At 45.8% G+C, this 26,151-nt stretch overlaps 1 protein-coding gene across 4 annotated transcripts in view; it reads right to left on the bottom strand.

Moving 5' to 3' along the window:
• The window catches only part of TSPAN4 (tetraspanin 4), a 711,838-nt gene that overhangs the window by 106,454 nt on the left and 579,233 nt on the right, over positions 1–26,151 (bottom strand). For all 4 annotated transcript variants that reach the window (XR_006282439.1, XM_038405867.2, XM_038405868.2 and 1 more), the window contains one exon: positions 18,567–18,758. Coding sequence is in view for 3 of the 4 variants with exons in the window: in XM_038405867.2 (XP_038261795.1) it covers positions 18,567–18,758 (192 nt within the window). In the remaining variant the exon portion in view is untranslated. The remainder of the gene's footprint in view (positions 1–18,566; positions 18,759–26,151) is intronic.

The raw sequence follows: 26,151 nt of genomic DNA, 5'->3' as shown, positions 1-26,151 counted from the left end.
TAAGCAACCCTAATTCTGGCATTCCCTAGCTTCTGAGTGCTTGACTTTGCATCTTAAATAATGTTCTTTTCACGCAGTTTGTGCATGTGTAATCTATACTCGGTTTACACAAGTTAAAGACCAGCGATTAATCATAATTTAAGCACTGTCACCTGATAAACCTCTTTCCATTACTGAGTCACCATGGAGTGCTATTTAAAAGATATGTTCTAGAAGCTAGGCCTGCATATTGTTGTAAAATATAGATCTAACATGGGCTAGCCAAATTCACAGTGGATAGCCAAGCAATTTATCTGTGGTCTGGGTTAACTAGATCAATACCTAACCATGCTGGAAGCCAGGGTAGGAGGGATCTTCATCACATTAACAGTTTCCCCTCTCCATGCATACCTCCACGTTAATTGTCCTGCATACTTTCTGAGCTTCCTGATGCAGTCTTTAGCTAACAAGTGGTTTGACAGAATAGATTTAGAGTGATCACCAACCAGCACAGCATAGTCTTATTGTCCAACACCAAGCTGTGACAAAAGCATCAGTTAGACCAGGCTAAACTGATGATTTTGTATGAGGCACTTGGCAACCTCCAGAAAAGGAACGGACTGTAGTTTCATACCACCACCCAATGGAGAAACATATAGATTAGAGAGAGCAAATAGCTGTAAAGCCATCCAGACCAATGCAGGATTGTCCAACTACAGTACAATTTCTATTTTATTTTGGTCTAGTTTTAAAAGTCCTATGCCATGAAGTTTCCACCACTTCCCTTTGGAGACTATTCCACATCTCACTGTCAGAAAGTTTTTGCTGACATTCAGGCTAAATTCTCCCATTGCTCCAACTTATAACCCTTTGTAACGCACTGTATAATTCCTCTCTGCCCATAGTATTTATACTCCTGAAATATTTGTAGATTTATGTTCCATCGAGTCCTCGCTTAGCCAAGCGCTGCGTATTTAGTTCTTTTAATCTTCCCTCAGAAGTAAATCTTGCCAACCCCGATAATTTTTTGTTACATAAAAATGATAAGTTTGCTCAAATACATTACTGAATTTTTACAGTTTATGAGCAACCCTATGAATAGATACTCCATTATTAAAACAGCATGTATCTAAATTTGGTTCATCAGCTATTATTCTGTAAAAGCCTTAATAGTTAATCCACTGGGATCCTGACAAAGACTTCAGAGTAGCAGCCGTGTTAGTCTGTATTCGCAAAAAAGAAAAGGAGTACTTGTGGCACCTTAGAGACTAACAAATTTATTTGAGCATAAGCTTTCGTGAGCTAAGTGAGCTGTAGCTCTTTTTCTTTTCTTTTTTTGACAAAGACTTGAAATGCTTGATGCCTGCTGGATATATGTTACAGCTCTGTGTATATTTATACTCTATTTATGTGCACACACAGTCATCCCTCCTGATCAATACGGTTGAAAGGAATCTGCAGTCATTATCTGCATGGAGATTTACAGGCCAGTTTGAATATCTGGACTTGTGTGCCCCAGAGAGTAGCCATACCATCCCAACTGTCCATTCTTGCATTCTATTGGAGAGGACCACTACTTGGTTCATCCTTAGCACAGCATCACCAATTTCAAATCCTGACTTAGGTCCTAATTGAGACTAGACCTTTTGGTGCCCTCCTAGCTATTTGCAAATATTTGTCCACATTACAAAACCAAACCATAATGACAGAAATGGATTGACAGAAGTGACACAAGCTAGTACTGAGGGGCACTAGGAGAGCTTTCTGTAGGATTGGAATAGGAAGGGGAGGTGCTGCAAGTCAGCAATGAAGTTAATGAAGAAAGTCATGTGATGTAGCACAAGGACTGCACTATGCCTTACTAAAGGTCAGCCATGGTAAATACAGCAGTTGCAATAGTATACAAAATATACCAGCACTCAAGGAGTTAAGAGGGAAAAGACTCAATTTATATATAGAATTTTTCAGAGGGCTTTTATTCTAGTATCACTTGGGCTTTCTACTTACATTATCCAATCTGATTCGTTTAGCAATTTAGAATTATTCCTTGAACTGTATATCACGGCAGTTTCAATTGGTATTTTGTGGCCTTTCTAGTCATTTTATGACTTTTGTAAAAAAAAAAATGTATTCCAAATCAATGAAATACCATAAAATACCAACACCATGCATCAGTCACATCACAAGCACATGCTCAGCACAACCGCAGCTAAACATGATCACAAAATATTACACTATGGCTTAAAGGAAGATCTCACTGGCTTTTCACTCTCTTCTGGTGTTATCACTTCCCCTGCCCTAAGGGAAAGCACAGGTAAGATATGACCGGAGTTATACCCTCGTTCTTCATAATAAAGTTCTACCATCTGTTATGCAGCAATCTACTGTACTTCTAATGTCATGATCCCACTTGAGCTATGTCATGGGGTGCACTCACCGCTAATGGTGCCTCCTCCTGGCCATCCTGGGGATTAGCTCTGGCTAGGCATTGAACGCTCCTCCAACAGTCTCTCTCCTATTGTTTACTCACTGTCTGCCACTCAGGGGGCTCCATCTTCATGACTTAGCCCTCCGGGCAGGTCACTACACGTGTTTCCCCTTCCAGGCGGCGGGGAGAAAGGGAGTGCTGTATCAAAGTCCCTCCATACAAAATAGCAGTCTTCCCTTTATTGATCCACTGTGCCACTCCTCCAGGGGCTGGTAGGTGGATCCAGCCCACCCTCTACTCTGGGTGCCAGCTCAGGGGCACTCTCATCAGCAGCCAAAATCTGACCTGCCCCATAGCTTGCTGCTTTTCCTCTGAGCCTTGCCTTCCTCTCTGGCTCTCCCTTTTCTCTGTGCTTGCCACCCAGGGGGTGCCAAGGGATTCGGAATGTGGGAGGAGGCTGCAGGTTGAGGCAGGGGGATGGGGAGTGGGAGGGAATATGGTCTGTGGGTGCGGGCTCTGGGGTGGGGCCGGGGATGAGAATCATAGAATATCATGGTTGGAAGGGACCTCCTTCTCCAGGTGCAACCTAGGCAGTTAATTGGCCCACTTAGCTATCTGAGCTCCTGGAGGCCTTGTGTGGGGTGGACACAGGCTAGAGAAGTATGACTGGAATCGCAAAGATTGGTGTATGTGCAAGCCATTCAAAACCTTTGGACTGGGATTTTCAAATGTGTCTCAGGGAATTAAGTCCCCAGTTCCAAAGGAATTTCAATGGCACTTAGGAGCCTCACTGCCCAAAGCTCTTTTGAAAGTCCCAGTCCTGGGTTTTAGTAGAATATGTGGATTTTAGAGCACTTTGAAAAATCAGCTCTAAAGAGAAAGTTTCACTCAACCTTAACTATGATGAAGCTGTGGCATTACCCCATAACAACATTTAAGGGCCACAACCTCAGCTGGGGCAAACTGGCGTAATTCCTTTCCTTTCCACGGAGCTGTGCAAATTTACACCAGCTGAAGAGCTGGCTCTAGAGGTGAGTTTACAATGTTCTTTTCAGAATTAGCCAGTCAGAGTTCTAACAGAATTTTCACTGAAGACAGTAAGAGTTCCATGCATGCTGGGTTGCAGGATTGGGCTGATAATATTGTAACTGTGCATGATACTTTTCAGCAGGGAAACTGAAAAGGAAAAGATTCATGCCTCAAGAACTTACAAGCTAAAGGGACATTCAAGTACCATACTATTAATAGTGATAGAGACAAACAGAAGGGTTTCAGTGACGAGCAAGGGTGTTTTCAGAAGGTTTCTTCTGAAAGAGCAGGGGAAGGGGCTGCTGGTTAACATTAATTAGGGGCTTTTTCCAGCTGGATGGAGCAACATTAAAAAAACGGGCCATGTTGTGTGTGAGAGGAGAGAAAGGGTGCAGTCAGGAGGGAAGGTCAGGTGGAGTGTTGGCTGCAGGAGGACAGAAGAGCAATAATGAAGGAAGAAGCAGAGTTGTAGAGCACTCTGGGTTGTGGAATGAATGACCCAAGTAGCAAGAGAAAGGGCATATTCAGAACATAATATTTCTGGAGGGAGGGAGTCTCAAAGTGGTGCCACCTGAACCCACTGCATGACAAAAATCAGTGTCCCTGAGACAGGGTATTTCTGAGAACATCATAACATCTGTCAGCATTTCTGCTGTGTTCTGACACATCATCATTATTTCTAAAGGCACCTTTGTTTCCAAAAGTTCCTTCGATGAAGGATGCGGTGAAATATGGTCTCACTCACTCCTACTCCCCTTCCACACCAGAGGCAGGTAAAGGGACTAAGTTTCAAAGTATCTTTCCTAGCTGAGAGTCAATGAACATGCCAAGATCTTCATTTAGGGCCACATTCTGATACCCTTAACTCATATTGAATGGCATCACACTCCATGGATATCCTGCTGAAATCAATGCAGCTCTTCGTGGAGTGAGGTGCTACTTAATATGGGCAAGAGCATTAGAATCGCAACACATTCCCAAGTATGAAACAGTAGCTGCTCTAGTCCATGTGACATAGCTAACTGGAATGTGTCATGCAGCTAAAAGGCCCTCAGATTGGTTTGGATCCAGTACCACATTTTCAACAGAGCACAGAGACCCTGAATGAACATCCAGACTCACACCCTCCTTCAGGTTTGGTTTTAATAGATACTCTGAGCAGCAACACCACAGGAACTTCAGCCTGAACTTAGGATCTCTAAAGTTTTCCTCCTACGTGGAATTCCTAGGGTTGCCAACTTTATAATCACACAAAACTGAACACCCTAGCCCTGCCCCTTCCCAGAGGCCACACCCACTGCCCCACCCCTTTCCCAAAGCCCCACACCTGCTCACTATATTCCACCTGCCTCACTCACTTTCACTGGGTGGGGGCAAGGGTGTGGGAGGGGATGAGGGCTCTAACTGGGGGTGTGGGCTCTGGGGTGGGGAAGGGAGTTGAGGTGAGGAAGGGGGTGAGTGCTGGGGGTGGGGCTGGGGATGAGGGGTTTGTGGTGCAGGAGGGGGCTCCAAGCTGGGGTGGGGGTGCCGAAGGATCCAGAATGTGGGAGGGGGCTGCAGGTTGAGGCAGGGGGATAGGGAGTGGGATGGAATATCGTCTGTGGGTGCGGGCTCTGGGGTGGGGCCAGGGATGAGAATCATAGAATATCATGGTTGGAAGGGACCTCAGGAGGTCATCTCAAACCAGGACCAATCCCCAACTAAATCATCCCAGCCAGGGCTTTGTCAAGCCTGACTTTAAAGACCTCTAAGGAAGGAGATTCCACCTCCCTCAGTAACCCATTCCAGTGCTTCACCGCCCTGCTAGTGAAAAAGTTTTTCCTAATATCCAACCAAAACCTCCCCCACTGCAACTTGAGACCATTGCTTCTTGTTATGTCATCTGCTACCACTGAGAACAGTCTAGGTCCATCATCTTTAGAATCCCCTTTCAGATAGTTGAAAGCAGCTATCAAATCCCTCCTCATTCTTCTCTTCTGCAGACTAAATAATCCCAGTTCCCCCAGCCTCTCCTCATAAATCATGTGCTCCAGCTCCCTAATCATTTTTTTGCCCTCCGCTGGACTCTTTCCAATTTTTCCACATCCTTCTTGTAGTATGGGGCCCATACTGGACACAGTACTCCAGATGAGGCCTCACCAATGCGGAATAGAGGGGAATGATCATGTCCGTCAATCTACTGGCAATGCTCCTACTTATACAGACCAAAATGCTGTTAGCCTTCTTGGCAAGAAGGGCACACTGTTGACTCATATCCAGCTTCTCGTCCACTGTAACCCCTAGGTCCCTTTCTGCAGAACTGCTGCCTACCCACTCGGCCCCTAGTCTGTAGCAGTGCATGGGATTCTTCCGTCCTAAGTGCAGGACTCTGCACTTGTCCTTGTTGAACCTCATCAGATTTCTTTTGGCCCAATCCTCTAATTTGTCTAGGTCCCTCTGTATCCTATCCCTACCCTCCAGCATATCTACCACTCCTCTCAGTTTAGTCTCATCTGCAAACTTGCTGAGGGTGCAATCCATGCCATCCTTCAGATCATGAATGAAGATATTGAACAAAACCGGGCCCAGTTTTTGAGGGGTTTGGGGCGCAGGAGGGGGCTCCAGGATGGGGGAATGGAACCAAGGGATTCAGAGTGTGGGAGGGGGCTGAGAGTTAAGGCAGGGGGTTGGAGTGCAGGAAGGGGTATGGGCTCTGGGCTGGGGGTGTGGGCTCTGGGGTGGAGCCAGGGATGACGGGTTCAGGGTGTGGGAGAGGGCTCTGGGCTGGGACAGGGGATTGGGTTGCAGGAGGGGATGAAGGCTCTAACTGGGGTTGTGGGCTCTGGGGTGGGGCCAGAAATGAGGGGGTCAGGGTGTGGGAGGGGGCTCCAAGCTGGGGAATGGAGTTCGGATGCGGGAGGGGCTGAGGGCTCTGGGCTTGGGGGTGGGGATGATAGGTTTGGGGTGCAGGAGAGAGCTCCAAGCTGTGGGGGTGCCAAGGGATTCGGAATGTGGGAGGGGCCTCCAGGTTGAGGTAGAGGGTTGGGAAGTGGGAGGGAATATGTGCTGTGGGTGCAGGCTCTGGGGTTGAGGGTGCAAGAGGGGGCTCCAGGATGGGGGGTGGAACCGAGGGATTCAGAATGCGGGAGGGGGCTGCGGGTTAAGGCGGGGGTTGGGGTGCAGAAGGGGGTATGGGCTCTGGACTGGGGGTGTGGACTCTGAGGTGGGGGTGCAGGATGAGGGGTTCAGGGTGTGAGAGGGGGCTCAGGGCTAGGGTATGGGTTCATGGTTGGTGTGCGGGCTTACCTCCGGTGGCTCCCATTCAGCGGCGCAGCAGGGGTGCTCAGGCAGGCTTCCTGCTTGTCCTGACTCCATGCTGTGCCCAGAAATGGCCAGCATGTCCGGCTCCTAGGCGGGGGGCCAGGAGGCTCAGCACGCTGCTCTCACCTGCAGGCACTGCCCTCCCAGCTCCCATTGACCATGGTTCCCGGCCAATGGGAGCATGGAGCCAATATTCAGGGCAGCAGCAGTGTGCGGAGCACCGTGGCCCCCTCCCCCCCATCTAGTAGCCAGACCTGCTGGCCACTTCTGGAGTGCAGCATGGTGCCAGGACAGGTATGGACGAGCCTGAGTCCTACAGTGCTGCCGACAGGACTTTTAACGGCCCGGTCAGATGCGCACCGGACCCGCTAGGGTCCCTTTTCAACCAGGCATTCCAGTAGAAAACCGGACACCTGGCAACCCTAGCAGTTCCTAAGTGAAATGTGGTTGGAGGGCTCTGCATGGTCCTATGGGATCAGGAAAGCGTTAGTCAAGCTGTTTTGTGTCCTCTCTACCAAGAGCCACAGTCAACAGAACTTTAGCCACTTTATACAGAGTTCTAACACATGGTTGTCCATTCTGTCAAGAAAAGCAGAGCCAGTACAACTCTTCCTCTAATTCTTTTGGATAAAAGGTCTGAGAGTGCTGATCAGCTGACCGTCTCAGAGAACTGACAAAGACGAGATGAAGAACAATAACTCCCAAACTGTCAGACTTTTCATCTTAATTTACACCCCCCATCTGTACCCTCCAAAATGACTCTGCCTGCTAATTAAAATAAATGAGAGAAAACAGGGTCTTGAAGGAGTGTTGGCAATGCTTGCATTTGCAAGTGAAGGAAAGGGCAAGGGAGAGGTGGCTGAGAAGGGAGAGAGGGGCAAGGAGTATCTCCTATAATTACTCAAACCAAGGCCCCAGTATAGCAATGCTAATTTCTCCTTAGCAAAATTGTCTGATTTCTCTCCAATGCCCTGTTCCCTGTCCATGCTAGATCTTGTTCCAAACAAGCTGCTCAGGGAGTGCTGAGTCAGGCATGCTCACGGGCAATCTCACAGTGACATTACAAAAATTAATGATAGAAAAGTCAGTAGCAGCTTATTTCTTTTAGCGGAATCTGCTTTCATACAGGGAAATACAAAAGCCTTGCAGCATCAAAGAAACTCTACCGGCACCTTCCCATGGCAATGCCACCAATCTGCCCTCCCAAGGTGCGATTTTTAACCTCTCTGTATCTCAGTTTCCTGTTACAGAATAGAGATAACTAACTGCCAGGGGCATTCTAAGGCTCAGGTAATTCAGATCCTGGGATGAAAGGAATTAAATGATCTCTGTAGTTTACAATGTGCTGTTAACACAGCAGGAATGGTGAACAGAGGGTTTGGATGCAAACAGAAATGTTATTACGATCCTGGCTGTCTGTTGTTAGAGATGGGCCAATACCATAAACTCAAACCTGAACTGCTTTGAACTTCTGGGGTGGTGAGATGCATATGAGTTAGATTCAAATCTCAGGATCCACTCCTATTTATTTGGTTCTGGGCTGTATTTAAAATGGAAGGGGACTAGTTTCCACCTGGCCCTGCCAGCCTCAGGTAGGCAAAACTCAGTTTTCTCCCACTGACTTCAGCCCATTGACTTCAGCCCACTGAAGTCAGTGGGAGTCTCTCTCTCAGATCAGACTATCAGACAGTGAGTTCTGACTGCTTGCCAGGGCTCACCCATATTTCAGGTCTGAACAGATTTCTAGAATGACATTTCCAGAGGCAAAATCAAGAGTTCCTTCAGAGCAGGTGCTTCCCTCTCCTTAAAAGGCCAAGCGAATCCTTCTGCCTGTCTGAGGCCAGTTTAGGCTTTATTAGTGAGGCGTGTTTTAACTTGTGCCATAGTCCTGGGGCAAGCCCAGACTGAGTTTCTGTGTCCCCTCCTAAAATGGGGGGGGGGGCCCAGGTTTCCATTTTAATACACGAAAAGTGACACTGAGCTCAGAGGCTAGACAGGAAGGAGAAGGAAGTGACTCTATGGACCAGATCCTCAGCGAGTGCAAATCAGCCTAGCTCTACTGAAGTCAACATTGAGCTCTCTGGATGTATTTATAATGTTTTAGAAGCCTATATTAATTACAGTCTGCCAGCAACTGGCAGCAAACAGATTATCACAAATTCATCACTCAGGAACAACATCACCAGCCAGTCACTTAAATAAAGGGACCAGACCCTTGCTGACATAAATCAGCATAGCTCCATTGACATCTGTACATTATAGTATTGCTATCAAAGCACTTTCTTGGTCATGGAACAAAAGAAACCTCTCTATGTTTATTATGGTCAGACAGCATATCTGCTAGTATTGATATCATATTGATCTATATTAAGAAAGAAAATGCTACAATTTAGTGTAGAAGGGGAAGGAGTAGTCTATGGTGAATGACATTGTAAGTTTACATTTGGAGCTACAGATCTATGTTCCCTTTGTCTTCTTGATCCTCTGAGGGTCTTTGCATCTCTTGTCCACCAATAGCTCTATTTGCAGCCAGGATTTTTCTCTGTTACTGGCCTTGTCTCAGGCCATTAAAGGAAAAGAGGCTGAAACACTAAATGGGACTTAATATCTGCTACTTGGTCTGTGGCAGAATATTACTGAAAGGAAGTCATTCATGGTGCTTTTTGCTCTCCTATTTATCTGAGCCAAGAAATTTGGTCACCGATAGAGTTTTGGCTGGTAGCTTTTTGGTAGCAATGATGCTGCTGGAAAGCACTTTTTTTGGTTCTCTTCTTCTTCCCAGTCATTACCTTTGTTCCTTGTTTTCTTCATTTCTATCTCTGCCCATAGATGAGCTGGGGTTGTGTACAAAGAAACCTTGAATGCACAGTACAAAGCGTGAGGGACAGTCAGTTTCCTCACAGAGGCTATTCCTCAGATAAGATATTCTGCAGTATGAGACCATTTGTAAGCAGTTGCCTGTTGGGCTACCTCTATGCTACAGGCTAGCGGTGTGATTCCCCAGCTCACGAACACATACTCATAGTAGTAGACGAGAGTCACTGTGAGTATAAATAGTAGTGTAGCTGTGGTAGCACAGACAGTAGCTGCAGTGCCAAGTACAAACCCACCTGAAGCTCTCATCGAGCTACTGGAAGTATGTGGACTTGAGCTGGGGAATCACACACGTAGCTCGTAGTGTAGACATAAGACTTGGTCCAGGATCTTTTCGCAGATAGTGCTGAGCAAACAGTCTCATGGCCTGATTCTGATCTTGTTTACACTAGTGACTTTATTGAAATTATTCCTTATTTACATGAGGTTCTCATTTACTAAATGGAACTGAACATGTAGCTCCATCTTTTAATGATCTTTCTCTTTTATTAACCTTCTAATTAACCACTCTTCAGCTACTCTTGCTCCATGAACCCCCTTCATTGCTGCCCTACTAGCACTTTCAAATAGAACACTATTCAAACGCATACATCCTGTACAGGACAGAATGAATGGGTAGATTTTTTTCTGTATATTCTGGGCTCCATCTTAGAATCATAGAACTCTAGGAAGGAACTTTGAGAGGTCTTCTAGTCCAGTCCTGTACACTCATGGCCTGACTAAGTAATAACTAGGCCATCCCTGACAGGTGTTTGTCTAACCTGCTCTTAAAAATCTCCAAGGATGGAGATTCCACAACCTCCCTAGGCAATTTATTCCAGTGCTTAACCACTCTGACAGGGAGTTTTTCCTAATGACCAATCTAAACTACCCTTGCTGCAATTTAAGCTCATTGGTTCTTGTTCTAGCCTCACTTTGGTGCAGTTCAAGGGAAGGAGAAATAAGATGGATCTAACCCACCTTTCCACTCCTCCTCAGTCTGACTGGGGGATTAAATAGCTTCTTAATGCAACTGAGAGGTGAGACTACAAAACGTGCAGACATATCTAAGCTAGCTTTGATCTAGATAGCTCAAGAAACCACAGCAGGGAAGGAGCAGTAGCACGGGTGTCAGCCACTCAAGTATTTACCCAGGGTCCCAGGCAGTGGGGCTAGCTCACACAACCACCTGTGCTGCCACAGCTTCGCTGTTATTATTACTGAAGTTAGCTCAGGGAGGTCTACACCTGCTGTAATCAGACCTCCCAATTACAGCATAGACATTTCCTACGTCACAATTTAGATGTTTAGATGTAATTTAGATGTTGGCTGCAATGGCTCACTAGAGATGGCTGCCCCAGATAAGGATTGGTGTCCCAAACGGTTGTGCAGCATGGCCTTGCCCACTCCTGACACACATGCAGAGGTGGGGGGTGTTGGTGGTGTAGAGCCAACTATGCTGCCTTTATTTCCCCCTCCCCCAAAGGATTTCCGTACTAAACCAGAAGCCTTGGCTGTCCCTTTAAATCAGCAGACTTGCCACTTTCCATTGTCAGTTCTGTGACCAAGGATCTGGATCGTTGCACCAAACCCTGAAAAAACAGGCAGCATGAAAGAGGATGCTAAAAAAGGGTTCTAATTCCTTATGAACCCTGCTTCCTTCCAGGAGGAGGGCTATTATTTGTCTTAAAACACAAAATGGTTTCAAGCACCATGGATATTGGAGTGTGTGTTAAATAACCACAAAAACTCTCCAAGCACAGAACACTAACTTTACCAATGACTCTAATTATGGGGATTGAGCACTGGATTCCTGTTTTCAAAGGTTTCGCATTATACAATGGTCAGGAGCTCCTTCCATAGGGCTTCTGTGAATCTCCTGCTTCACAATTAATTGAAGGTAGTGTTGTTATTAGGCTGACTGGCTTACCAGTTTGCAGTAGGGCTCAGGGTAATTAGCTAATTGAGCCAATTAGCCACTTTCAGCAAGATAAAAACTGAGTCATAGCTCTGTTTTGGGGTATTTACTCATCTTTTAGCCTGACAGCAAAAAGAGATATGTAAATGAATTTTTTTAGAAAACTAAAAGCTTGTTTAAGGTCTAGTGAAGTAGACTGAGCCTCTAGAAGCACGCAGCCCTAAACAGAGAAAGGATGGTTTTGTGTTTAAGGCACTGAACTGGGACTTGAAAGATTTGGGTTCAGCTGATAGCTCTTCTGAAGACTCTTTGTGTGACCTTGGGCAAGTCACTTAATCTCAGCATGCTGCAGCTTCAAGGATAATGCTGTTTCCCATTTGCCTTGACTATTTAGATCAGGGGCGGGTAAACTTTTTGGCCTTAGGGCCGCATTGGGTTTCGGAAATTGTATGGAGGGCCGGTTAGGGGAGGCTGTGCCTCTGCAAACAGCCAGCCGTGGCCCAGTCCCAGCCCTGCTTCTCGCCCCCTGACCTCCCCCCTGGGACTCCTGCCCCATCCAAACCGCCCTGTTCCCTGATGGCCCCCCCTGCTCCCTGTCCCCTGACTGCCCCTGGAACCCCCATGCCTGACTGCCCCCCGCTGCTGCATCCAACCCCTCCTCTCATTCCTGACTCCCCGCAGGACCCCGCCCTATCCAACCACCCCTTCTCCCTGACTGCCTCCCAGGACCCCTGGCCCCATCCAATCACCCCTTCTCCCTGACCGCCCCCGGAACTCCATCCAACCCCCCCCCGGGACCCCTGCCCCCATTCAACCCCCCATTCCCCGCCCTCTGACCACCCTAATCCCTATCCACACCCCTGCCCCCTGACCACCCCACCCCCCTGAACTCCTCTCCTCTCTATCCAACACCCCCGCTCCCTGCCCCCTTACTGCACTGCCTGAAGCACTGGTAGCTGGTGGCGCTACAGCCACGCCCCCCGGCTGGAGCCAGCCACACACCACGCAGCACAGAGCACCGGGTCAGGCCGGGCTCTGCAGCTGCACTGCCCCAGGAGCTCGCAGCCCCGCCACCCAGAGCATTGTGCCGGCGGCACAGTGAGCTGAGGCTGTGGGGGGAGGGGAACAGTAGGGGAGGGGCCGGGGGGCCGCGGGCCCTAGTTTGCCCACCTCTGATTTAGTTTAGTAAGCACTCCATGGCAATACTGTCTCTCACAAAGAGTTTGTTCAGAACCTAATACAACTGGCCCCTGATCTCAACTGTAGTCCCTAGAGCCTACTTTAATACAAATTAATAATAATTTAAATCAATCATTATTTAAAAGCCACAGCTGGGATTATTTTTTTTTTACCATGCATTATGTATGGTATAATGACTTCATAGTTGCAAACATAAAACTACGATAGATTCCACTAACCACTTATATGAAGGATACTGACAGAATTCAGGCAGTTCAGTTCCATAAACACAGGCCTTTATCATTTGAGCTTCATTGGCTGCTACTCATTTAGAGATTTTTATAGGTCAGCCACTATAGGGAAACATAGTCACAAGAACTTGAGCAAGTATGACTCTATTTAGCAAACAACAACTGTGTATGTGAGCACATAGGCATGTGTGTGTTGGCACACGCACAAAAACACCTGCCAGTTTGTTACAATGGATGCAACATGCCATTAAGAGATTATAGGGAGAGATGGAACACATGGACGGTGATGAGCATTGGTGCTCAAAGTCTTCACAGTGAGAACAGACACATTCCCAGAAGGAAGAAGAACTGCACTCCCATCTTACCGCAAAGTAGTTTATAAAGATTTGCTGTATGTTGAGATAACCCCTTAGATCCTGATCAAATGCCCATTACAGCCAGTGGGAGTTGTTCTATTGCCTTCAATGAGCCCTGGATCAGACCCTTACAGAATAAGCTATATTTCAGGCCCCGAGAGTTGGTGGTTCAGTCACCTGCTCAGGACAGTGGTCTCCGGCTCACCAAATTTCACTTGTCAGCAACTGCTGCCCTTACACTGCAGCATGATGATCATTAGGGGCACTCGGCTTCCAAGACCCAACAGTGTTTGCAAAGAGAAGAGCTTCTGTTGTAACGTCTTAAGAAACCAAAGAAAGGCAACGCCACAGAATGTCTCTCTCTGAAACCAAGTGAGAGCTGTTCCCCAGCTTCAGCCGTCAATTTGCCTCTGCATTCAGTTGTGAGATTACACACCGCTGGGGTGTCTATTTATTTCAAGAGATACTCATGTTTCTGATTTCCCTAGGGTTTATCTTCCTTCATATCAGAGCTGGAGCGTATAAGGATCGTTGTCGGTATCCGTTATTTGTTCAATGACATTTTGACATGATGCGCATTCACCCTGTCTTCATATGAAAGCAGAATATAGGCCAGGCTCAAGGTTTCCTTACAAAAAAAATTTTGTTCTCACTTTAGTTCAGGTTTCCATAAGGTTCCTCAGAGTGCTCAATAATGTGAATGGGTTTGTTTAGTGAGGCAGTCACAAGGACTGGTCAGGATGATGAATAAATAAATGGGTCAGATCCTTGGGTTGGTGGAAATCAATGTAGTTCCACTGAAGCAGTGCTGATTCAGACCAGCGGGGGATCTGGCTCAGTATGTCTGTATGGATTATTTCTGAGTATTATACCCCAACACACAAACCCCATTTGTTTTAATGTTTTATTTCTGTTTAGATCTCTCTGCTCCCTCCCCTCTCTGCCACTTACAGATTCCCCCCTCTCCTCTTCCCTGGCACCGTTACACATGCCAGACCCAGCCAATTACTGTCATTCATATAGAACACTACAGGATCTTCGAACTGAAGAGCTCACAATCGCATTCAGACAAATGCAATGCCCAGGTCACATGCCAGAGGGCATGGAGATCTAGGATCAGATTTTGGGCCTCCCTCTAACCCAGCATACACCATATAAATGGGTTAGCATGCCCTCTCCCACCGCTCATTTCTCCCTGCACTCCAACCTCCTTGCTCCTCACAAAAAGGCCAACTCCTGCCACACCACTAACCAGTACCACTTCCCTTAGTGCATGAGTAGGATAAGCTTTGAACCCCCAGGCCCTTACTCAGCCCCCTTCTGCCCACCACCATGTGGCTTCTGCTCCTTCACACAACCAGGTCTTACTCCCACCTCTTATCCCAGTATTTTCCATCTTCTGCTCCACAACACCTCTCCCTGCTCAATCTCAGCTCCTAGCTTTTTAAGTTCTTGCTCTCTGGCATCATCCATCTTAGTTTCTGTCCCCCACAGCACCTTAGAATCCCCCCCCCCCCCGCGACAGATACTATAACCCCCTGTGAAGCTCCTGCCCCCCATCTCTGCCCAAACTCTAGGTGCTGACTCCTCCCCTTTCAGCTGCTCTGGGAGCCAGTGGGGGACGGCAAGAGGAATCAGGACAATAGGAGCCTTCTCAATCCATGCAGATCTAGAGGTGGCCAGCAGGGGAAAGCAGGAGGAAACAGATACTGCCATTTGAGCAATCTGAGGGGATGCAGTGCAGGTGACAGCAGCAGAAACTCTGATTTGGTCTCGGGAATACCGCATGTGTCTGCATGGTTTGCAAAGTCCGAAGCTCATCTCTAGGTGCAGTTATGAGGCTCTTGAAGGAGATTTCAAGAGAATTAGCTTGATGTGGAATATGAGAGGAAGACAGCAAAGGATTTAGAGGAGAGACACACATGAGCAGAGCAGCAGGAGAGTAAGATGACTGTACCATTAGGGGAGCTTTACTGCCGGTTATGGTTAGTATTTCATGATCACGTCTTACTCCCATACTGTACTGAGAAGAGACTGGAGGGAGGTAAATGAAAAGTGCTAACTGGAGATGTGCAGGTATTCTACTGAAATCAGCATCTTTCCATGGATACCTTGGTGAAACCCAGATACCTGCCAACATGCCGTACCCTTACAGCATTCCTGGAAATACTCCTCTAGTTTTTATGATTGCAATGCCTTTTCTTTATGGCCTCCCCAAATTCCACCTTTCCAGACTCCAACACTGGCAACGCTATTGTTTCCCCTTTCATGTCAGAATCCAGTTAATAATTTCTTCTTTGTTTTTAAGCCCATCATAAACTTGCTCCAGCCTCCTTCAAAGATCTTGCCAATCTCTGCTACCCACCTACCTCCCCCTACTTGCCTCCTCTCTCATGGACCACTAGAGCTGGCTAATTCTCAGAGCAATGAATTAGTCAAATATGTTATTCAGTGAAAAGCAGCCAATTTAATCAAGCAGTGTGTTCAATTAATTGTATTAAACCAGCTCTATCAGCCCACCCTAAACATACCTTTTCACCCTCCACTGCAACTATTTATTATTTTAGGCTGGTATTTCCAAAGTGGCTTAAAGGAGTTAGGTACTCTGACCTCATTGAAATGTAATGGGTGTTGGATGCCTAAAACTCTTAAGCTCCTTTGGAAGTCCCAGACTGACTTTTTAAAAAAACAGTTAGCATGAGAGATGCTATTAACAAAACAAAATTCTACCATATTGTGCATGATCTAAGAAATGTGTCACTGACATCACAGCCACGACAAACCTCTATCTGCAGTGATGTCACATCATTCAGAAAGGACCAAGCAGACAGTCATCATAGGAATTAGGTTTAAATAAGAATAGACTTGAGGCCAGAAACAAGGCTAGATGTAAAGACATGCCCTGGGAGACATCAAAGGGAGTTTAAGGACTCGCCCCTTTGATGATTGCTAAACACAGTGTGAGTCATGTATAGAGAAGATTTCCAACTCTTAACTGCTTTCCCATTGCCAAAATTAGCAGGCATGTCCTGACAATCCACTGATTTCACAGGAACATTCCCTTTAAAAAGTGGCACAGAAGGGAAGGCACAGAACTAACAGCAGAGAAGTTGAACAAACCTCACTTGGTGTGTTTTGGGGCAAGAGGTCAGGATTTTTAAAGGGCACCCAGAGAGATACCAACACCAGCGCTTTTTTGGTAGAAGATCATCTTGGGGGTACTATGTTCATGAATTTATTTTGATTTATAATTTATCTAGGAAAAAACACACCTGTCCCAAGCTATAGGCACTTCTATGATTAATTAAAATTATAATTTAATCAAACCAAACCAGCAGTGTGAACCAGAATATAATAATAAAGTGGAAGCAGACCCATACAATACCCCATCTCACCCACAAACAGCAGCCCCTGTCATCCCTTTCCCTCCCAAAAAGGGCTGGCAGTGGGATTGTCAAAAGTACCCATGAGAGTTTTGAATCTCACTAAGAGTCAGCAGGAGCTGGTAAGTAACTTAGGCTCCCCTGAAAATTCTAGACTTGGTAAAGGGACCATCCATATATCGCACCCTGAAGGCCAACAGGTTAAAACTATTTTTCACACTAAAAGTTGGGGGGAGTAAGGTCCAAATCTGAGAGTCCATCCAGAGGATTTCCACCTAGACTCTACACTAATGCTTTCATTAACTGGAGGTTGATCAAGATTTTTCCCCAACTCCAACAGCATAGGTGGACACCCACTATCAGGCCATAGGTGGTAATGATCAGTCCCTGACACTGGCACTGCATAATTTCTAGCTGCCTTGCCCCAATATGACCCCCAAAAGAGCAATGGGCTCTGTCCCACGGCAAGCTGAGTACTCTGGCCGTAATCCAGCAAACATCTTAAGCATGTGAGCAATCCCCTGGGATTCAGCACCTTGCAGGATAGAGTTGCATGAGCATGGAGCCAATAAACATGTGGGTTGCCACACGGCTGTCATGATAGCCAGGTAACTTATTCAGAAAGTTTGTCACCCATGAGGCTATTAAAGTCATTGAGTCTCAGTCTCAGACCCTCCATCCTACCCTAGTAAAAAGGCCCCAGAGGCTTCTTGGTTTCAAGGGACATTGCTCGTTTTAGTGCCAAAGTCACCCCTCACTTCTATTGTTAAAAAATACACCAGAAGCAAAGAATCATAAAACAGAGGCTACAGAAAGCCTTCTATACACTAAAGAAAGGGATTTTATAGAACTAAAAATATTCTTACAGAATAATTTGTGTGTCCCTCATTTCTGGTCACTTTCACACACCTCACCACACATTTGAGCCCTAGCAGGCTGAGGTGTGTGGTGGGGAACAACTTCAGCTCACACAGAGACTCTGCAATGCAGCTGGGGAATCACTTCACCAGGCCTAGTCCCAGCTTCACTCCACCCTGGGACACTGGATTCAACCCAACTGTGAGGTGAGAAACTACCTATATTTAAGACTGGATAAACAGCATGGCCATAATGTCATGACCTCACTGATCCCCCTTTAGCCTCATACTACACAAAATATTCACCCAATATTAACTGTAACGGGCACCAACTGTGGTAAACCAAAGCAATGACATCAAATCAGGTTTCAGTAAAACACAAGCAAGATCCGTGGCCTCAGTTAAATCTGGACCATCCACACCTTATTAACCCTTAATCAGCCTCAGTTAAATCTGGACCGTCCACACCTTATTAACCCTTAACCTCTCATTTAACAGCATAAACAACACCCCAACCTTTTAAGAGTTAACTACTGGCAAAACCAATGGTGGTATCAAGATTATACATCTCAATTCCAGTTTAGGCCAAACTCATAACTTCTCCCTGCACTGTCTTCCCTCGCCAATGATCCCCACCTCCCGCCCTCATATCACCAGCCCCACTACAGTAGCTATTGAAGGTATGTAACCGCTAAAGCTGGATGAATAAGGACAAGGAATTCAAGGGTGTGCTGCCAAAGCCATCTAGGCAAATCCCTCAACCCCCAGGAAGCACAAATGCATCACCACCATTGCTAAGCCCTCCCTTCTTGTGAGCGTCTCATCTTTGGTGGAAGTGTTAATAGAAGCAGGTGTGGTCAGGAATGACCTGGGAGATCAGAGAATGACTGAACCATGACTCATGGCTCGTCTTGGCCCAGAACTGACCAGCCTGCATCTTAAATACCATACATCACTCTAACGTGCATTGCAGTGGCACCAGGACCAGGAAACAATGGACACCACTGCTGACCGTGCATGTCTTCATACTCACACTCAGCAGGAGGCCCTTGTTTTCTTTGATGGCACCTATACAGCCGACGAAGCCGATGATCATGACAAAAGTCCCTGTGACAATCAGCAGGTTGGCAGCCGACAGGGATGGGAAAGAAGAGGAGAGGGTAGCAAAGTTCCCTTGGGTAACAGCCAGCCAGATACCAACTCCAAGGATCCCGCAGCCTCCCAGCTGGGAAAACAAAGAAACTCCGTCAGAGCATCCATTATTATTATTATTTTTATCATCTATATCACAGTAGTCTCTAGAGGTCCCATTGTACTAGGCCCTGTGTACACACACAAAGAGATCATTTCTGCCCTAAACTGCTTTCAGACTAAATACACAAAACAGACAAAGGGTGGAGGAAAGAATCAGTATTATCCCCATTTTACTGATGGGGAAACTCAGGCACGATGATGTGACCTGACCAAGACATGCTGCATCTGTGGCAGAGTCAGAACCCAGATCTCCTGAGTCTCAGTCCAGTGTCTTAACCACAAGGGCAACCTCTTCTTTCCTTCTCTGAGGGAAAAGCAGGCACTCTGGGAGGCAAGGGTGAAACTCCCATAATTTCTGGTTTGGTTGTAGACCAAAATATCCCCAGGCACTATTTAGGCACCTCAGAGAACTGCACATAAAGTAGTGTGTGCTACACCCCCTCTGCTTCTTACCCATGACACACAATCTCCCACTCCTGGTATGCCCCATACATCAAGGCTTGCAAGAGGGACTGCATAGTGCTCCTTATGGCTGTCCTAGGCAGTGCCTGTGCTAAGGAAATTGTCCAAGGCCAATTAAGTGGGGAGGCTTACTGCATACAGGGGCTGTAGTGGGAGAGAGGATCCCTCCACTAGTATTGCAAATAGTGACACTGATCACCTGTATTGTGGCCTAGTTACTTTGATAATTCAGTTCTCAGCAGAGAACTTGAAGACTCCTTGGGCTGGTCTAGAACAGGACCAAGTGAGAAGCAACAGTACATGGTTCCCCAGATACATAAAAAGAAAGGCTGAACTAAGGTGTGGGCAGGCTCCACCACAAAAACAACATCTAGGGTGGCTATATTCATTGGGACTTTTTTAAAATGCGTTCATTTATCAGCCTGCTGTTTATAATTGTGAGACAGTCCACAGAATTGTAGCAATTCAAGTAAAGCTGTGAAATTAAATAGACTTAAACAAAGGGGATTTCATTTGATAATAGTCCCACAGCAGAGCATCACTTAGGTTTCTTTCAGTCTCTCTCTTTAAAATAACTGATTTTTTATTGAGTTTTATAATTGCACTTTATTATCTAAAATCAATTAAAGGCCGGGAAAGAAACCCTGTTCACATAGTAATAAGTCACATGTGTCATTCTCTTTCAGATGCATATCAATTAAATGTCTGCATAAAGTGGGTGAACATAAGGCAAATCATGAACTAGGAAAGGAAAGAGAAAGAGCTAGCCGCAAATTCGGGCATTAGACCTCAGAAATTAAAGAGAAAAAATCCAAGGAAACTGCAAAGTTTGTACAACTCTAATCAGTTATTTAAGGCTGGATTGTGCATCTGCGCGGCCCCCATCCCCTCTGAGGGCCAGTGCAGAGCCACACAGCTCAAGGCAAGGCTGAGGGAAGGTGCACAGACTGTACCATCTTTTAGTATGTTTTAGCTTGTTCCCTCAGTGGCTCCCAACATCTTTGGTAGGGTGGTAAAGGGCTGTGGCAATACCTCACACCAGCTGCATGAGATCAGCCAATTGTCATATAGAGGAAATAGTCCTTGTGTTTCCTTCAAACATAGGGACTACAATTGTCCTTGGCCCTTATGTGGGATGCCTGCATATCAAACAGCTTCTTATGCTCCAAAAGATTCAGAAAACCTGACCTACAAGCAAAGGTTAAAAAAACAACAGGCCTTTTTAGTTCAGAGACAAGACGACGGGCGGGGGGGGGGGGGGGGGTATGTGAAACGTGATAAGTCTTCCAATATTTTAAGGGCTGTTATAAAGAGGACTGTGACCAATTGTTCTCCATGTCCACTGAAGGTAGGACAAGAAGCAATGGGCTTAATCTGCAGCAAGGGAGATTTAGGTTACTTTCCAATGACAAGGGTAGTTAAGCTCTGGAATAGGCTTCCAAGGGAGGTTGGGGAGTCCCCATCATCGAAAGCTTTTAAAAACAAGTTGGACAAACATCTGTCAGGGATGGTCTAGGTTAACTTGGTCCTGCCACAGCACAAGGGGCTGGACTTAATGACTTCTCAAGGTCCCTTCCAGCCCTACATTTGTATGATTCTATCTCCTGCCACACATCTTGCACAAGAGCCAGGGACAATTCAGCCTATATGATTCCCCCAATTATATACAATATATGTACACACTAACCAATTCATGCATCATGCGGTCATTGCCAAGATTTCCAAAGAGGTGTAGTCTAACTAAACAATTTGTTTAGGTGTTCATGCTTCAGGGACCATCCCTCCCCTTAGTCATTTTTTAGTGCGCTTCAAGGAGCAATGAAAATAAGCAAAGGAAACAACAGCTTAAGAATAATCTCTTAAGCATAAAGGTCTATTACACTGTGGAACAGCATCTACAGAGAATCCCAAGGCTGGAATCAGTTAAAATTAGACTGGTCAAAACAACTGAAATACACTCTCAGGACATTCCTGCCCTAGCAGGGAAAATAGGCGCAAATACCCCATAGCTTTTTCTCTCTCTCCAATTTCTATGATTCTATACCTCAGAATCAGTCTCTGAACACTGGGCACAAGACTACACAAATGTCTCAATTAGGCAGTAACGAGTGCAAATCCCCAGGAGCACCGGAGGCATCCATTTGCAATCCATTTAGCTATTATCTTTAATATAGTGCTTATGAAATTCCAAGGCACCAATAAAATGCAGCATATGTCATCCCCGTATCAGAGCCCTTATCATTGTTATTTTGTTGCCTTGACTGATACTGAATGTATATGACTGTACTTTATAATCTGCATGAAGTGCGTCTCACTAGTAAGCATTACTATTCATGCGGCAGCTGAAAGATTTGATTGCAGCAACCATTCCAGCATCACCTCTTAAATTCTTTGGCATATGAAGAGCATAAAGCTATATGAAGTCCTTCAAACACCATTGCCCCTAGAATCCTAGATTTCTCCAAAGACACCTCTAGCATCAAACATTTAATTATGAGTACATTGATCCTGCTCTCAAAAATCACTCCACACGAACGCATGTTCAAACAGAAGCACGTGTACATGCAAATGCTGGGGTTTGCGGGTGTACCCATTTAGCCCAGAGCTGAACACTTAAGGCCAGTTTGTCAGCCCATGTAGATCACCATAGCTCCATTAACTTCAATAGAGCTACACCAATTTATACCAGCTGACGATCAGGCCCAGAGGCTTTAGACGTCTAAAAAGAAAAGTTGATTAACCAAAGCTGGCAGTCTAGAGACAATCTCACCAGCATTCCAGTGTCTTGGGAATGACTCTTTCAGCAATAGGCCCAATTAACTCACTCTGACTCACATCAGGGGATTTCACAAAGCCCTTCTCATGGGAAATGACAACCGTGCCCAATCCTTCTGACTCAGTTATGCTCATTCCTCCCACGTTTCAAACCATTCCCCGCTTCGAGTGCCCCACATCAAAACTACAACATGGCAATCTCTGTCCTGAAAGGCAGATTTCAGAGTAGCAGCCGTGTTAGTCTGTATTCGCAAAAAGAAAAGGAGTACTTGTGGCACCTTAGAGACTAACAAATTTATTAGAGCATAAGCTTTCGTGAGCTACAGCTCACTTCATCGGATGCATCCGATGAAGTGAGCTGTAGCTCACGAAAGCTTATGCTCTAATAAATTTGTTAGTCTCTAAGGTGCCACAAGTACTCCTTTTCTGAAAGGCAGAGACTCCCTTTAGAGCTAAGCAATGCAGCTTTTTTAGGCCCTGATTCCACAAGGCACGTAAGCACACTCCCTATTCATCAAAGCACTTAGGCATATGCTTAATTTTAAGCATGTGTTTGTCTCCTTGACTTCAGCAGCACTTAAGCATTTGCTTACACACTTTCCTGAACCAGACCCTAATGGTCTGATCCAAAGCCCACTGATCTCAATGGGAGTCTTCCAGTGGGCTTTGAGTTTGGCCCCAAGTGACCAAATGGACTGTTGCTGAGCAACTTGAGATACACTGGCCCTTACCATTCTCTGAGTACAAGCAGCTGCCTCTGCCATCCTGTGGATTTGAGAGACTTTGTTTATTTACATTATAGATTGTTGGAGCAAAGAGAGACTAACGTAAAAGTTTTGTTGCAGTTGATTCCCTGCTGCCTGCCTGTCTGTTTTGATTTCTTCTTGACATCTAAGGAGCTGCAATTTACGGATAATTTTACTCGGTTATTTATGCTGTTCTTTTCCTCCTGGTTTGTGCCAAACACTTGGAGGAAGAGTGATGAGATGATAGCTCTTGACAGCTTTCAGGGATTGCTGTGATGTGAAATAAAACAAAAACAAAATCACTAACAGGGCTGCTTTTAACAGCTTTCCTGTGTCCAAGAAGGCTCCAAAATTGTCATGGCTAAAGGAGACACTAATCACTGAAACAAAAGAGCGGCAGAGAGACTGTGGAAGTGGTGTGATATATTTGCAAATAAATATAAGCCCGTATTGAGTTCATGTGGCAGGTGAGAGACAGGACTTGCTTATCAAAGATGACGCCATATGCCAGATTTCGGATTATGACTTCACTCATTCTCCTTTGAATTAAAAATTATACCTGACACTGGGACCCAGGAGATTTGGGTTCAATTCTTGGCTCTGCCACACACTTCCTGTTGGGAATCTTAGACAAGTTGATTGATCTATCTGTGCCGTAGTTTGCCAGCTGTAAATTGGGGATGACAATCCTGCAGTTGTCCACCTTGTCTATTTTTATAGAAGACTGACAGCTCTTCAGAGCAGACTGTCTCTTACTATGGATATGCACAGTGACAAGTACAACTAGGCCTTGATCTTGGCTGGGCATCCTAGGCACTACTATAATACACATAATAAAGCATTTCACAAAGATTAGCTAACCCCCACAACACCCCAAGTGGGATAGAGATTATTAGTATCTAGTTATTCTCCCCAAGTGTAATCTTTGAAGAGAGAGGTTAAATGATATAACCGTGGTCCAGGGATCAGTAGGAAGGAAATGAAGGGGCTTGAATCTACGCTCACTTACTCCAAGAGAAAATCCAGAGAAACTCCACTGAACACAATTTCACCAGTGTGAATCTGGCTGTGTATGTGATCAGACACATCCTAAGAGTCCTGACTCTCACTTCCTGTGCTCAAATGGCTAGACAACACCTTCTTCCAATAGTCCCAGCCATGAGATCTCAGCCATGCTTGGACCAGGAATGCATAATTACTATCTTCACCCAAGTGGCAGGCACCACTCTTCAGTATGCCTTACTCGCCAGATCTCAGCTGAGAGACATGGTACCAAATTGGGCTGTGATAATTATGCCTCACAGTTTTTAACAATGCCTTGCATGAGAGAACATACTATGTGTGGTCTCTTCATTGTGTGTTGCTAAACTAATAATGGAATTTAACTCCTTGTGTGCCTCTTGCCCACAGCACACAATAGGTCCTTGGAAGCAGCATACATATTAGGACTAGATGAACAGTAAGAATCTAGCCTAGTTCAGGAGCTATAGAGTTTGCAATGCCTGTAGAGAGACACCTATGTTTTAATACAAAATAGGCCCATTGTTCAAAAAAATGGCTAATGCTACTGGGAGACTCCCCAGAGATGTCATGTGCACATATCAAACTGTGGGCCCAGTTCACCAATCCAACCCACGTACATTAGGTACCAATTATGCTGAAGTCAGTGGAGTTGTAGGGAAGCGCATTGAGCCTGCAAGAAAGGAGAATTAGGCCCCGCGTGTTTGTGCAGGGAGTCTTGCATGCTGTGTAAACTGCAAGAACAAAGAGAAAATGATTTAAGTGTTCTCCTTTTGTGCATAAGCAAAAATAGAAGAAAGAGCTCAATAGCTATCCCTGTACCAGGCTCCTCCGAGTTGGCTCCAACTGCACTCATTCCTTGGCCTCTTTGAAGGGAACCAGAGATATATGATAATCAGTTGCAGAAGGAGCAAAGACTGAAAAAAATCAGTAAGAAGTCCCTTTTCTTGACACCCGCTTCCCCCGCTTTCCTTTTCCTCTTAAAATAGCAGAGAGCAGTTTCTTGCCTGTAGTCTTAGCATATGCCCAGCCAAACCCCTCTCTTGAGGCGCATGCACAGTCAGAAACTAGAAGCATCTATGTTAAATTTACATGACATTAAAAGGACCACCTCATCCCAACTGAGAGACTCCCCCCGCTCAGTTTAGACTCTCAGGAACATCCACCGCAGGACATACAGAAAGCAAATAGACTCAGCTTCTGTCAGGATCAAACTCCAGAGTGAAGAGCCCTCCACTGAACATGCCCAGCACTCAGCCCACAATTATGTAAGCATAGGGACTTTCACTTCAAGCTGTCCAGCAGGTTCAACTACCTGGCTAAAATGCTGGGAGAAAAATGCTCCCTGAAATAATCAGCACCAAAACTAATCAAAATGAACACACTGAACTGCACCTAGAAACAAACTGGCAGCTAGTGCATTCTCTAGTGAACTGGAGTCCTGTGTTCCCTGCAAAATGCACTGCTAAGTAAGGGATGGATTGAAATCTTGTAATCCATCCTAAGGAAGGAACCACAGTTCCCTAGGAGCAGAGCCCAGCATATTGTGACTCAGAGTCACAGTCCCTTCCCTGCTTCCCCCAGGTTCCTGGGGTAGGGAAGTCATTTCTGTCAGCCCTTTTGCAGGCACAAGTTGCTCCCCCTCTGCGCCAGCTCTGGTGCATGGACTGTTGCATTGCATGGGGGTGGAACCAAATCTCTACCCACATCCTGGCCATAGCCACCCACTCCTTGCCAACCTGCAGAAGAGAGAACACAACAGCCTGATTGCAACTGCTCTCCCTGCTGCATAGGTTTCAGTGATGTGGGTAGACCATGCAACAGAATAAGTGAGATCTTTATGTCCCTTCCTCCCCTGCATAGGAATGCAGCAGGGTTTATAACTGAGCCTTAAGTAGGCAGATGCATTCAGTACCAGCTGAAGTTTCAAGTGGTTCTTCAAGTTTAGTTCCACGTACCATGCACAGTTTATTCTGGTTATGACAAGGCATGGACAGTTATAGCAAGGTTCAAAACTAAAGTAGCATCCCCTAACCAAGCAAAGATGAAATCTCTCTCTCTCTCTCTCTCAGACACACCACACACACTTTGGGTGGAAAATGGCCTGTAGAGGATTCTAATGGGTTAGAAAATAAATTATTCAGACTTCAGTGCATACATTTAAAATTGATCTTACAGCAGTGTAAACAAAGTAATCCCAAGCAACCCCAGATACATGCATGCAACTGGAGGAATTAATTCTGCAGCTACAGCTACTCGCTTACAATATAGTGGGAGAAATTGCCTCATTGTTCATCATAATGGCCCTGGTGTCCCTAAGTGATTTTTTATTGGTTTTATTGCATAGAAAATGCATCTAAT

Source organism: Dermochelys coriacea, chromosome 6 (assembly GCF_009764565.3).
Source record: "Dermochelys coriacea isolate rDerCor1 chromosome 6, rDerCor1.pri.v4, whole genome shotgun sequence".
NCBI classification, from domain to species: domain Eukaryota; kingdom Metazoa; phylum Chordata; order Testudines; family Dermochelyidae; genus Dermochelys; species Dermochelys coriacea.
The sequence above is the reverse complement of the archived record's forward strand: the minus strand, read 5'-3'. Positions and strand labels throughout refer to the sequence as shown.